This window comes from Pristis pectinata, chromosome 4, assembly GCF_009764475.1.
Source record: "Pristis pectinata isolate sPriPec2 chromosome 4, sPriPec2.1.pri, whole genome shotgun sequence".
Lineage (NCBI taxonomy): Eukaryota > Metazoa > Chordata > Chondrichthyes > Rhinopristiformes > Pristidae > Pristis > Pristis pectinata.
In genome coordinates, this window is record NC_067408.1 from 29,216,066 (window position 1) to 29,231,223 (window position 15,158).

Consider the following 15,158-nt stretch of genomic DNA (forward strand, 5'->3'; position numbering starts at 1 on the left):
GGCGTGCTTACGTCAATAGAAGATAAAGGACGTAATGATGTTGTTGAAGAGGTCAGAAGAAGAAGAAGAAGAGAGAGAGAGAAGGGAGAGAGACACCAGCCTGCTTGTTTTTCTCTATCGATGGATGAGAAACAATAACTGTGTTTACCACTGAAATCCATGTATGGAAAAGTTGGAAGTAATCCGGTGGAGTTCACTTTGTTGCTGACCTGTAGAAGGAAACAGGTATTTGTATGTGGACGACCACGGTTCGGATGCTTTTCGGGGTGAGGAAGTCACTACCGAGTAAACACTGAAGTGTCGTTTGGGTTCCATCGTGGAACATTTGGATTTCGTATGTACTCTCTCTATGTTTTTCTACATCTACATCTTATCTTCAGACAACGGTGGTTGTTGAAGAAGCCCTTGCTCATGTTTCACCTTATGGCTTGCGGAACTGAACTTTAAGAACCATTCAGGAACTGGGAGTTTTGGACTTTGTCACACACACACACGACGAGTTTAGTTTTGGGGTTAACGTTCGAGGTTTAACATTTTTGAATTCTAACATACTAACATTTTTACTTTTATTTTACGTATTATCATAAGTAGTGATTAATAAAATAGTTTTTAACACTGAATCATGCTCAGTGTGTTTCTTTTGTTGCTGGTTTGTGACAAAATTGGGGGCTCGTCCGGGATAGTTCCCAAGGTTAACGAGATTCGTCTGGGATAGTTCCCAAGATTAACGAGTGTCGTCTGGGATCGTTTCCCAGATTGACAAGATTTGTTCGGGGTTCAATCCAAAGATTGTTGAGGGAGGTCTGATAAATTCTTTCTAATTGGCTTGTGTGTGTGGAAACCAGCAGCAATGGATATTAAGGCATTTTTGGAGTCACCAACCCAAAAGGGATTGGAGGTGGCGAAAAAGGATGATTTGATAAAGATTGCTACAAGGCTAAACCTTACAGAAGTAAAGCAGTCTATGAGAAAAGGCAGTGGAAACTTTACAAGAAACTGCTAGGTTGGCAGATGATTATGCTTTAACCCATAAATCCAAATGGGGACAACCTAAAACCTTTCAAAAGAGTTACAAAGACAATCCAGGTAAACCAGAGATTAAATTGGGAGGTAATCAAAAAGGAAAAGATGAAAAGAAGCCAGGGCTGGAGAAACCTGTTGAGCGTACTTGTTATTACTGTAGGAAACCTGGCCACGTGATATCTAATTGTGCCCTTTTGAAGAAAAAGAAGGAAGCTGGGCCCAATGCTTGCTTTCAGGCAATTAAAAATCAAAAAGGTTCAGGAGATGCTGTTAAAGATCAGTCCTTGCAAGAGGGAAAAGCGGAAAAGTTGGAGGAGGTGAGAAAAGAATTCCGTTCGTATGTATCAGAGGGTTTTGTTTCACTGAATGATGAGTCACCCCAGGTGCCAGTGAAAATTCTTAGAGATACTGGGGCTAGTCAATCTCTCTTGCTGGACAGTGTTTTAAATTTTGGTGAAGAAAGTGACACTGGTGAAGTAAATCTAGTACGAGGCGTTACAGGTGAGACCATGTCTGTCCCTTTTCACAGGGTGATTTTAAAGTCAAAGTTCGTAGAAGGACCAGTCGAGATAGGGATAAGACCTAGTTTGCCAGTGGAAGGAGTTTCTTTGTTATTGGGAAATGACCTTGCAAATGGAGAAAGTGATCCTGTGGTACGGTTAACAACCAAACCAAGGATTGATGAGTCTGAGGATGATCCAGATGTTTACCCATCATGTGCGGTGACTCGAGCTAGAGCTAGAGAATTAGCCAAGACAGACAGTCCGGTGCAGTCTGATGTAGTTCCTTGTGACAGTCCTAAACAGGAAGAAAATTATGATGCCTTATCTGAGACTTTTCTGTCTTCACTGGAGGATCAACATCCTTACAGTGAGCCTGAATTTAAAGATTTGTCTTTGTCGAGGAAGGATTTCATGGTGGAACAGACAAAGGACCCTGAGTTGACAGAATTGAAAGAAAAAGCACTCTCATGTGAGGAGATTGAAAAAGTGCCAACTGGATACTATGTCAAAAATGGAGTGTTAATGAGGAAATGGAGACCTCCCCATGTCCAAAAATTTAAAACTCGGTTGGAGAGAGTCTGCCAGCTAGCGAGAGAGAATTTGAAAACAAGCCAGATAAGAATGAAGACATATTTTGATAGACGTGCTCGGCCTAGGACATTCGCAGTGGGGCAAAAGGTGTTGGTATTTTTCCCTAGCCAAAATAATCCCTTGCAAGCTCGTTTTTCTGGACCCTATGTTATTGAATCTCGAGTGACTGATCTAACATATATAATCAAAACACCAGATAGACGCAAGAAAACACAACTCTGTCATGTAAACATGCTAAAACCTTATTATGAGAGGGATTCAGTTGTGGCCTTGGTGGATGGTGAAAAGGTTGTTTCTAGAATGCCTGATGTTGATGTTGAGGAAGGCCAATTTAGACCAAATATTGTTCCATCGAAACTAAAAAACCAAAATATCCTGGAGAACCTTGAAACGAAGTTGGACCATTTACAAGTTTCACAAAAACAACAGATGAGAGAATTAATTTTAAAATTTAAAAATCTGTTCCCAGATGTTCCAAACAGAACATCGATAATTACCCATGATGTTGATGTTGGGGATGCAAAACCAATCAAACAACACCCATATCGAATGAATGTGGAAAAAAGTAAACTTGTTGATCAGGAAATCAAATACATGTTGGAAAATGATATTATTAGACATTCTACTTCAAATTGGAGTTCGCCCTGTGTTATTGTACCTAAACCTGATGGAACTGTTAGATTTTGCACAGATTACAGGAAAGTGAATGCTGTAACAAAGTCAGATGCTTACCCTATTCCTAGGGTGGATGATTGCATAGACAGAGTGGGAAAGGCAAAATTTCTTACAAAGATTGACCTATTAAAAGGGTACTGGTGTGTTCCATTAACAGAAAGAGGAAGGGAAATTTCAGCCTTTGTAACCCCTTCTGGATTGTATGAATACAATGTTTTGCCATTTGGAATGAAAAATGCTCCGGCAACATTTCAAAGAATGATTAATTCAGTGATTCATGGGTTAAAACATACAGATGCCTACATTGACGACTTAGTGACTGGGAATGATACTTGGGAAGATCACATCTCTGCGTTAGAAAGGTTGTTTGAAAGACTTTCCAAGGCTAACCTTACAGTTAACTTGGCTAAAAGTGAATTTGGCCATGCCACTGTGACGTATCTTGGTTATGTTGTAGGTCAAGGCAAGCAAGCTGCTGTTCAGGCAAAAGTTCAAGCAATATCTGAGTTCCCTATTCCCACAGGTACGAGGACTGTTAGAAGATTTTTGGGAATGGTTGGATATTATCGAAAATTTTGTAAAAATTTTGCTGATATTGCTCTTCCCCTAACTAATCTTCTGAAGAAGGGAGTAAAGTTTGTCTGGACAGATTCTTGTCAAGAAGCATTTAAGAAGCTGAAAGCCATTTTATGCTACCATCCTGTGCTCAGAACACCTGACTTTGAAAAGCCATTTTCATTAGCAGTAGATGCCAGTGATGAAGCTGCAGGAGCTGTGTTGTTGCAGAAGGGTGACCTTGATGATATTGACCATCCTGTAGCTTACTTTTCAAAGAAATTTAATGAGCATCAAAAGAATTATTCCACCATAGAGAAAGAATTACTGTCGCTTGTTTTAGCCTTGCAACATTTCAGTGTATATGTTTGCACCGCTCAGAAACCATTGACTGTGTATACAGATCATAACCCATTGGTGTTTCTGAGCCGAGTCAAAAACAAGAACAGAAGGCTGTTAAACTGGAGTTTAATTTTGCAAGAGTTTGATCTCAGGATAACTCACATTAAAGGCAAAGATAATGTGATTGCTGATTGTCTTTCCCGATGTTAAATGGGAAACGTGTATCTGTACTAATCTGATAGTCTGTAGTTGTGTAGCATGATAATTATTAACATTACTAACTGTATGCGCGGTTAAAATTTTCTTGGAAAATTTTTTTTTAGGTGGGAGGTGTTACGGACTCAGTGAAAGTCCCTTTAAGATAGAGAGTGTGTGTGTATGTGTGTGTGGGGCGTGCTTACGTCAATAGAAGATAAAGGACGTAATGATGTTGTTGAAGAGGTCAGAAGAAGAAGAAGAGAGAGAGAGAAGGGAGAGAGACACCAGCCTGCTTGTTTTTCTCTATCGATGGATGAGAAACAATAACTGTGTTTACCACTGAAATCCATGTATGGAAAAGTTGGAAGTAATCCGGTGGAGTTCACTTTGTTGCTGACCTGTAGAAGGAAACAGGTATTTGTATGTGGACGACCACGGTTCGGATGCTTTTCGGGGTGAGGAAGTCACTACCGAGTAAACACTGAAGTGTCGTTTGGGTTCCATCGTGGAACATTTGGATTTCGTATGTACTCTCTCTATGTTTTTCTACATCTACATCTTATCTTCAGACAACGGTGGTTGTTGAAGAAGCCCTTGCTCATGTTTCACCTTATGGCTTGCGGAACTGAACTTTAAGAACCATTCAGGAACTGGGAGTTTTGGACTTTGTCACACACACACACGACGAGTTTAGTTTTGGGGTTAACGTTCGAGGTTTAACATTTTTGAATTCTAACATACTAACATTTTTACTTTTATTTTACGTATTATCATAAGTAGTGATTAATAAAATAGTTTTTAACACTGAATCATGCTCAGTGTGTTTCTTTTGTTGCTGGTTTGTGACAGCGGTCCTTGAGCCTGGTGGTACATGTTTTCAGGCTTTTGTATCTTCTGCCCAATGGGAGGGAGGAGGAGAGAATGTCTGGTGTGGGAGGGGTTTTTGATCATGTTGGCTGCTTTACCAATACAGCAAGAAGTGTAGACAGAGTCCATGGAGGAGAGGCTGGTTTCCATGATGTACTGAGCTTTGTCCACAAATCTTTGCAGTTTCTTGTGGTCACAAGCAGAGCAGTTGCCATACCAATCCGCGATGCTTTCTATGTTGCCTCGATAAAAATTGGTGAGGGTCAAAGGGGACATGCCAAATTTCTTTAGCCTCCTGAGGAGGTAGAGGCACTGGTGAGTTTTCTTGGCCGTGGCGTCTATGTGGTTGGACCAGGACAGGCTATTGGTGATGTTCACTCCCAGAGACCTGAAGCTTTCAACCCTCTTGATTTCAGTACTATTGATGTAAAAAGAAGCGTGTGCATCACCCCTTCCTGAAGTCAATGACCAGCTCTTTTGTTTTGCTGTTATTGAGGGAATGGTTGTTGTCATGTCACCATGCCACTCGGCTCTCTATCTCCTTCCTGTACTCCGACTCATCTTTATTTGAGATTTGGCCCACTGCGGTGGTGTCATCTGCAAATTTGTAGATGGAGTTATAACAGAATCTGGCCACGCAGTCGTGAGTGTATAGAAAGTAGAGTAGGGGGCTGAAGACGCAGCCTTGTGGGGCACCAGTGTTGAGCATAATTGTGGCAGAGGTGTTGCTGTCTATCATTACTGATTGTGGTCTGTTGGTTAGGAAGTCAAGGATCCAGTTGCAAAGGGACATGTTGAGTCCCAGGTCTAGGAGTTTGGAGATGAGCTTGCTTGGAATTATAGTATTGAAGGCAGAGCTGTAGTCAATAAACAATAGTATAACATAGGTGTATTTACTGTCCAGAAGCTCTATTGATGAGTGTAGGGCCAGGGAGAAGGTATCCACCATGGCCCTGCTTCAGCAGTATATGAATTGCAGTGGGTCAAGGTTGTCTGGGAGGCTGGTCTATGCCCTGACCAGCCTCTCAAAGCATTTCATGATGGTGGATGTCAGAGCCACCAAGCAGTTGTCATTAAGGCACATTACCTTATTTTTCTTAAGTACCAGGATGACAGTGGTCTTCTTAAACAGGTGGGAACCTCAGATTCAAATAGGGAGAGATTAAAAATGTCTGCAAATACCCCTACCAGCTGATCTGCACAGGATCTGAAGATATGGCCGGGGACACCATCCGGGCCAGATACTTTCCACAGGTCCAATCTCTGGAAGACTGATCTGATGTCTACAATGGTGACTGTGGGTTCAGGTGCATTGAAGACTGTCAGGGTGGGTGCTGACATTCCATTCCCTTTCTGTTCAAAATGTGCATAAAATGCAATAAGCTCATCAGGAAAGGATGTGCTGTTGTTAGTGATGCTGCCCAACTTCGTTTTGTAGCCTGTTATAGCATGTAAGCCCTGCCACAACTGGCGCTGGTCTGGGACTTGATTTTGGACTGGTATTGTCTCTTGACATCCCTGATAGCTTTATAAAGGTCATATCTCAATTTCTTATATCGGTTAGGGTTACCTGATTTGAACACCACAGTCCTGGACTTCAGTAGGAAGTGGATCTCCCGATTCATCCATGGTTTCTGTTTGGTAACACCCAGATTGATCTCTTTGATACACATTTCTCTACACACTTGCTGATAAAGTCTGTGATGGTGGTTACATACTCATCTGGAACATGTGGCACAAAAGTGTTGATTAAGAAACTGAAGGTTCACTGCAGCTGAGTTGCTTCTTTCACCTTCTACACAATACTGCAATTCAGTAAAATGTTTCAACAAAATAGAATCTTTTCTCTCCCATCTCCCATTATGTGTAGCTGGAACTAAATTGATTCAAGACAAGGAGGAAAATGTGAAATCAACACTGCAAGAGTTTTTAGTCTATATAATTTTTCTGTTGGATCTCTCTATATGTAAGTATCAAAACACATTATATATTTTCATGGTTAGTATGATTTGGACTAGATTGTGTGAAATCTCCAGAAGTTTGATAAGTTCTACAATTAGGAAAGAAACATGGAGACAGTTATGTGGTACACTGTCATGGTGTAACTGTGCATTGGACGTTGGTGTCCAGAGACTTGCTAAACACCTGATATACATGAGTTAAGATCAAGAATTAGTCGTTGTACAGGCAGTCTAGGTAACTGTTGTGCACCAAGTCATTATGGCCCCAAAAATATAAAAACTCTGGCTACGCACCATAAGTTGCTCTAAACAGCTCAATAAAGGCACCGCTGCAATGAAGATCACTTGAGCAAAGATTTTACTCTTCAAAAATCATTGAACTTACAAGAGTGGTTTCCTTTGGTGACGTTCACCGCAGCTCTTTCACTCCCTCATTATTGCTCTGTCAGAACTAAACTTGTTAAGAATTTCTTGCAGCTCAAACCCAACTGCTGTTTGTGTCTGGTAACTCAGGAAACAGTTACCAAGTAGTAGCTGTAAGTATCCTAGAGTACAATGACGTGCAAAAACCTTAAGTGATGGATTAGAACCTGTCATAAATCAAACTCACATGCTTAGGGTAATCGTACTAGGATATGTCCAATAATTTCAATGCAGGGAAATAGTTCAACAATCCTGCACCCAGGCCTAGAAACTATTTCTACGGTGGAGCTGTCAGGGGCTGTTATAGCAAATGCTCCATGTTTGTCAAAAACTCAGGGTGGTGCTGATTTGCTGCTAGATAGTGGCAGTTCCTTAAAATGAATCTGGAAGAAGATGGCAAAGATCTCATGGGTCAGGTAGAGCAAATCAGTGTAGAGAGAGTTCACATGGCTGTAAAAGCCCAGGGATAAAGGTAATGGAGACAGAGAAAAGAGATGGGTAAGCGAGGATGAGAGTGAGCACATAACTTCAGCCAGAGTCACAAGTTTAATACAGAGAGCAGAAAAAAACACTCGATATAATAGACTTGAGAATCATTAAAATGTGTAACTCTGTCATTATAGTGTAATTTTATGTTTTGTAATGCCACATGTGATTGACTGTTTAATATTGCATATAAATTAACGGATAATGGAGATAAATAGATTTGAAAACCTATGAGTCTGGTAGTTCATTGGACCTCTGAGGAAAATACCACCACTCTTAAGGGAGAAAAATTCTTCTGAACTTGCTGAAGGAAAATACGAAAAAACATTTAGTTCATTAAATTGATAGAATGAAAACCCTTAAGTGGTAAACCATAGCCGCTTAGTATTTAGAAGTTGAATACAAAACTGATTTCCTATTTTTTATTAATTTGCTGTCTTTAGTGTTAATTGAGTTTTGATTTGCAAATCCACAATAAATTTTGTTCCAAGTATATCCTGACTCAAATCAACAACTGTAATTTACATTTACAGAGGAAATTCTATAACGAAGAAGCTTAGCCACTGTGGAGGTGACAAAAATTTAGGATGTTGAAAAGGCCAGACATAGAGATGGGAAGACATCCAAAAGGAAACTAGGGCAAGAGGAGTAAATGAAATGGATTTGAAAAGAAAAAATGAGAATTTTTAAATTGAGACAGAAACTTGCCTTGGTCAGCAAGCATCGGATTGACGGGTGAAACTAAGTTGAAAAAGTAAATTGGGAGGATGAAATAAAGAGGCAGCGAACAATTTAATTAATTAGCAAAGAAGGCAGCATAAGGGACATAACATGGAAGAGGCATGAAATTATCCATTTTAGCAGATGGAATGAAAAAACATGATTTTTTAAAACTGGAGAACTGGAAAACCTTCATTCTTTGGAACTATCTACCCCAGAGGACTTTGGATGCTCAGTCACTGAGGATATTCAAGGCTGAGAATGATAGATCTTTAGATAGGAAGGGAATCAAGGGATAAGGAGAGAGAATATGAAACTGGAGTTAAGGTAGATCAGATATGGTATTGAATAGTCTCACAGGGCCTAGCTATTCTCCTATCTCTGTTTTGTTTTCTCAGAATTTCACAGTTCTGTGTAGCAGAATAGAGGGTTTACCATCAGGAATTTAGTAGTGCTAACCCCTCATGTAAATTGTGGAAGGTAGAGGGAAAAGTTTTTGTGGACACTAAAAATTATTATCAGTATGCTTTGTACTTGATAATTCAAAGATAAGCTGGTGGAAATTTGTTCAGTGGAGGAAATCCTAGTATGCATGTCACCAAGTGAACTTAGAATAAAATCAAAACAGAATAGAAATATTAGAATACAAATTTAATAGATATCTTAGGGGTCATGGTATTGCAGTTAAGAAAATAGGATTAGCATAATTTTTAGCTGGATATATTTCAAATATCTACTTATTCACATCTGTGTTCTTGTAGTTAAATCCAAGAATCTTGTTTCTAAGACAATCTGTCAATCACATGTACCTGGGACATATGAAGGATAACTAGAAAGGATATTGAGAAGATTGAGCCAGTATTCTTGGGGTGGGGGTGGGGGGGGGGGGGGGAGGAAATTATTCTGGATTTATACCAGATGAGGAAACTGTCATTAACTAACAAGTTCCACACTGGGTACCACCTATTTACCCTCCTGATATTAAATAGATCTGGCTGCCACTTCGATTTTTCTCATAATGTAGTCTTATTAATTAGCCGGGTCTTGTAATGTCTTGTTATTTGGTAGAGCATATTTATCTTATGAGAACCTCAGGTTCAAGTAACTCCCATTAGCTAATTGCCACACTATAAGCACTTCTGCTCGGTTCGACAGGGTTCCATTCCTGAGAACTGTTATTTACCCAAACTGTTGGTCAGTGGGAAATGAACAGAAACAGCTGTGACAGGACAGTAAGCAGATATAGGAAGAGAGGTCGTCATCCAGCTTCACTGACTCAGTGAGTGAACAAGTCTGCTCAGCACTCCCAGTTCTGCTCAGTTCGAACCAGCCCTTGATTGTTGCAGTGGGGGAGGAGGTGTGCAGAAAGAAGGCACCTGTTCCCACCTGGCAGAAGATGCCTGCAGCCCCACAGCAGCTAACAAATCCATCCCATTGGCCTCCCAAACACTTGTTTGTATGTACAGAGTATCTGTATGTCAAGTGTTCATAACCTGGGAAGACCTGCATTATCAATTGGTTCTCAAATCCTCGATCGATAAAAAAAGTCCTTTTACTTCATAACCAAATTTAGATAGCAGTCATATGAAGCATCTTAATTCCATGACACTAAAGTTTTCAGCCCTCTCCTCTCTCTCTCTCTCTCTCTCACTGCTGCAGTATAGGTCTCAAAATAGCATTGGCACTTTGGCAATTGATATAAACTTTCTCCATGCTGTCAAGGAAACTGTTATGTTTAATCAAATCCTGCTAGGTTCTTCTGAACCACAGCAGGAAAAGTCCATCAAGTTTCCCAAGCTGCAAGGTTTTGTCTTATCAATACCAGTCAATTGATCTGTGTTGCACAAGAGAACAGGCAGCAAAGTTAGAGATGCACTTCCTGCTGCCTTCCATGCATTTTCCCCCTAAAAATCCATGCAGTTTCTTGGGTGCCTGCAGTTATACATTTGTTGGAACAATGCAGCTCCCTCTCAATTGCAACTGAGAGTCCAACATGTACCACTGACACAGGAAAGTTTGGTTTGAATTGAATTTGGAATATCTAAGTTAAAAACACCGGTCACCTTGGTTCTCAGGGATTAAGCTACTCCATTGTTGAAGGGTATAGGGACCAGAAAAGCACATTTTATTGATGTTACAAAGTAGATTTGAACTATTTAATGATATTTATACTGGTATGCAAGGTTCTTTTGATGACACATGTACATATGTTTCACAGTTTTTTTTTGTTTTGCAGTGACCTTTGGAATGGTAAATTACAATATGTATTTCTTCACCAACATTATGTCTAAGCTCTTTCTAGAAACCACCTCCTTCGTCAGTCACATAGACTTTAAGTCGATAACAAGCATGGCAAATTTCTGGGAGGTATCAAGATGTCTCTTAAATGTCCTTTGACTATGCTCTTCTAGTCGTGTATTGGTAACTAAAACAAACAGCAATTTTTGGTTATGTTTTAATTGGGAAGAACAGACTTGTTTAAAGGAGGTTAGCCATAACCCTGAGTACCTGTTCAAAGTACTCACTGATGTTATATAAAAAAAAGTCAGCACTCTTCTGTATTTTAAAAAAAATATTAGATTTTGTTTGCTGCTTAGACAGCAGACAATCTGGTCTCCATCACTCAGTCTCCTCCATCTCAATGCAAGGCAAGTTCAGTGTAAGTATCAAGAGGGTATAATCTTATGCCTAGAAATATTGGTTAGTTAAAATGACAATGTATGGTCAGACCTATTCTTTCCACAAAGTATACTTAACATCTTAACTGTACATGTACTTCTATGGCACAAGTAAGAACCAATGAGAAAGCTGATTCAGTACAACCTTACTGACAACATGATTTGCCGCAAAGATGGGGGATCTATAATATTAGCTATCTCACAGTTTCCACCCCCCACCCACCTACTCAGCCCTTTCCGTTACTTTGATAATTTCCTTTAGGAGGCGTGACATTGTTTTTGCACATAAGTAAAATCACATAATGGCCTTTAAGTTTGCCTGTCTGCAGTATAAATTTCCTAACTTATTCTGTCTCCATTGCACAGGGACAGATTGCAACACTCCTTGGCTATAAGACCAAACCTGGAGATCCAACTTCAGGATCTTTTGTGCATAATAAGAGTTTTTTGGTTAAAAATATTCAAGGAAAACTTTTTTTTTCTGTAAAATCATGTGGAGCTTGCAATCAAAGTTCCGTCCCTAATGTCATCTACTCTAACCAATCATCTTAGTCAGAATTTCTTTTACAAAAACCAGCATGGGTCATTTCTATAGTGCTGCGAACTTAAATTCAATCACTTTTAATGAGATTAAACCATGTATATTCATTGTATTATAGTTTTAATTATGCTGGTACAAGTGCCAGAAAATGCATTGTCCAAATATAGCAATTATGAAGCTGTGATCCAGATACAATATATCTTACATACCCCTGGTAGCCCCTTTTTTTTGTCAATTATTTTCCTAAATTTTCATTCCTCATGAATCTATGTGGTGATGTCAGCATATTTTCTTTTGTCTTGTATCCTGCTATGTATAGTGATATAAATACAATTTAGATGCAATATCTATCCAAATAGTTTTTAAAGGAAGGTGAAAGAGGGAAAGTTGCATTCATACAGCATCCTATGCCTTATAATATGGCTCGTAGTACTTTACAGTGGCACAGCAGGGTGGAGCAGTGGCTCAGTTAGTGCTACTACCTCACGGTTCCAGGGACCCAGGTTCAATCCTGACCACAGGTACTGCGTGTACAGAATTTGCACATCTTCTTGGTACTGGGTAGATTTATCTGGATGCTCAGGTTTCCTCCTACAATCCCACTGGTATGTTAATTGGCTACTGTAACTTACCCCTTACTGTTGGTTAATGGCAAAAAAAAATCAAAGGGAAGTTGATGGGCATTTGTGTGAGAGAATAAATTGCAAGGGTGCAGGTAAATATGGAGAGGGGCAATGAGATTAATGCAAATGTTTCCTTGGGTGTCAGCATGGATATGATGGGTTGAATGGCGTCCTGGGTTGTTATAAATTTAAAATATTGAAAAAAAATAATGCATTACTTTATTGAGCAACGCAGGCTATGGGAAGATTAAGGGAAGTGTTTGAATTAGTTTAGTAATCTACACTAATACTCATCTAAAAAAAACAATGTCACACCTCCTAAAGGAAATTTTCAAAGCAACAGAAAGTGTTGGGGGGTAACTGTGAAAGATAATACTTTAGATCCCTCATCCTTGCAGCAAATCATGTTGTCAGTAAGGTTGTACCTAATGAGTTTTGTCATTGGTTCTTATTTGTGTTATAAAAGTACATATAAGTACTATTATGATGATGTAAGATGATGAGTATACTTTGTGAAAAGAATAGGTCTGACCGTACATTGTCATTTTAATTAACCAATATTTCTCTCAATTTTGGTTTGGTCCAGAACTAATATAAGGATATAAGGAAAAAACATGGTTTCTGGTGTGGCATAGTTATCCAGATTGGTTCATCTATCTAACATTCAAGCCATGATACTACAAGTTTGAGATCCTGCTGGATCCATTAACATTATAAATACTCATACTAGTAGAGAGGTTACATTGTTAGATTTGTACAGTGAGATTGGTAGGAAATTATACCATATAATATATAAAGGCATGAGTACAGTTTTCATAAGATTGCTCTGACTATGCATATAACAATAATTAAGAAACCAGTGATAAAATTGGCAGTTCCCGAGATTTGAGATGTTTCACATCAATAATTCTTCCAGGGCTATTTCACTGTGTAAAATGTGTCTCATTGTTAATGATCAGCTAAATCAATATTTTTCTGAATACAACTGGATGTGAGAGCAAGTACTCTAGAGATTGCTACCTTGTATCCTTATCCTCCCCACAAACTACAAACAACACAACTAAGAAGCATCTATTTAGAGTAACTTTTGTTTTTTCTCAAATAAATTGATGAGGTAGTTTGTGGTTTGCAATTTTAGGCTTAGATTATTTTAAAGATGTTCTTGTAACTGTAGTATGTTAAAAGACTTAATTAAGTGGACTTTTTCCTGCATTGGGGTCCTTAAAGCCAAGGGAAAAAACAAAATGAGGAAAGAACTGTAACTATTGTGAAAAAGTCTTTACATGAATCCTTACTATCAAAAAAGAGTGTATCTGCTCACAGCTAGATATCTGCAGTTACCTGAGGATTTCTATATTTCCTTACAACATAGGAGGAGAACATTTGGACCATCAAGTCTGTGCTGGCTCACAGAGCAATCCCATTCCCCCAATAATTTTCCCCATAACCTATTCTCACTGCATTCCCGACAACTGCCCCCAGCTCCTACTTACTACTTACCTCTAAACTTGGGGCAATTTAAAGCAACCAATTAATCAATCAACCTGCATGTCTTTGGGATGTGGGGGGAAACCAGAGCACCTAGGGGAAACCCACGCAGTCGTAGAGAGAATGTGCAAACTCCATACTGCACCGGAGGTCAGGATCAGACCCAGGTTGCTGGAGCTGTGAGGGTTATATAAAGGTTGAGCTTTTGTACAGAGTCTGTCACAGAATGCTGTTACTCCTGTAACTAGATTTATAACAAGCTGCCTGCTGCAGATGTGATCATTACACCCTCATTTTCTTTGCCTTTGGTTTCTGCCTGGCTATTACAGGGACTATCAGCAAAAGTCTGGAAATGATACTTGCATTAGGGAGAAGATTAATGCCAAAGGAAATACTTTCAACTCTTTGGACACAGGGCAACAGCAGGATAGAGCTTAGGTTTCATATACAGTATATTGCAAACTTCTCTGAAATCTGGGGCTTGATTTAATCATTCGGACTCCTTCATATGTCCCACAGCTTTCAAGAACTGCAGCAGCTTCCATTCAATTAACGTGTTCGAATTGGTCTGTGATCAGAAGCAACATATCAAGTATGTCTAGGCCCACTTTCCTTCCATTGGCTGTGACCATTTTTTATGTTGTGGCAATCCTCCATTTCCCTACTCTTTACCTCTCCAGTAAATGTGACAGATTGGCTAGTTTGAGATAAGGACTATCCCTTGCAAGGGTGACTCATGACCCCTCTCAAAAAATCATACCCATTAGTCCCATAGGCTCAGGAAACTATTAGTAAATCCATGGCTCATTTACAAGCCATATCGATCAGACTATTGGAATCATCAAGCAACTCCCCTTCTGCCTGGAAATATCTGATTGCTTCTTGCAATATGTGATATTTTACTATAGCATTCATGAAGTTATATGACGGGAATGGCAATTCATAGAGTCATGACTGATCATGGACATTCAACAGATGGAGGGATATTGATGATATAGCCTGAGAAGGGTAAGTACTCTGACAATTTCCTGAAGCCAGTTGATATGGTAGCAGTTCATTAAAGATATTCAGTCAATGCTACCTGCTTCCTTACATTAACAGCCATGTTCAAAGTCTTCCACAGCACTTCAATCCTATAACATACAGTGTCACAAGGATCAACACTGATGTTTGTGTCGACTAATACTGAAAGATCATCAATTGCTAAAGGAACATTTTCTGCACACAAATGTTTCACAATGCATATTTGTCCTGCATTATTCAATTGCCCATTTCTGGTTTGGGTTCATATTGTCTATCTTTGATACCCTTCTACCTATTCTAATACTCCAGAAGTTATTCTTGCCCCACTGACTACAACATGAAAGTTGAAAAGCTACTTTGGTACAGTCAGGAGCATTAGAGATGCATGTGATGGTTGACTTTTGGAGTTTTGGATTCAAGAGGGCCCAGTAGTAAATTGCAGCAATTTAATAGTTGCTGGA

General features: G+C 39.4%; 1 protein-coding gene across 1 annotated transcript in view; it reads left to right on the plus strand.

Annotated features, from left to right (window-relative positions):
- The window catches only part of LOC127569183 (polycystic kidney disease 2-like 1 protein), a 43,408-nt gene that overhangs the window by 2,857 nt on the left and 25,393 nt on the right, over positions 1 to 15,158 (plus strand). The window contains exons 2-3 of the mRNA XM_052013576.1: positions 6,625 to 6,720; positions 10,581 to 10,711. Coding sequence (XP_051869536.1) covers positions 6,625 to 6,720; positions 10,581 to 10,711 — 227 coding nt within the window. The remainder of the gene's footprint in view (positions 1 to 6,624; positions 6,721 to 10,580; positions 10,712 to 15,158) is intronic.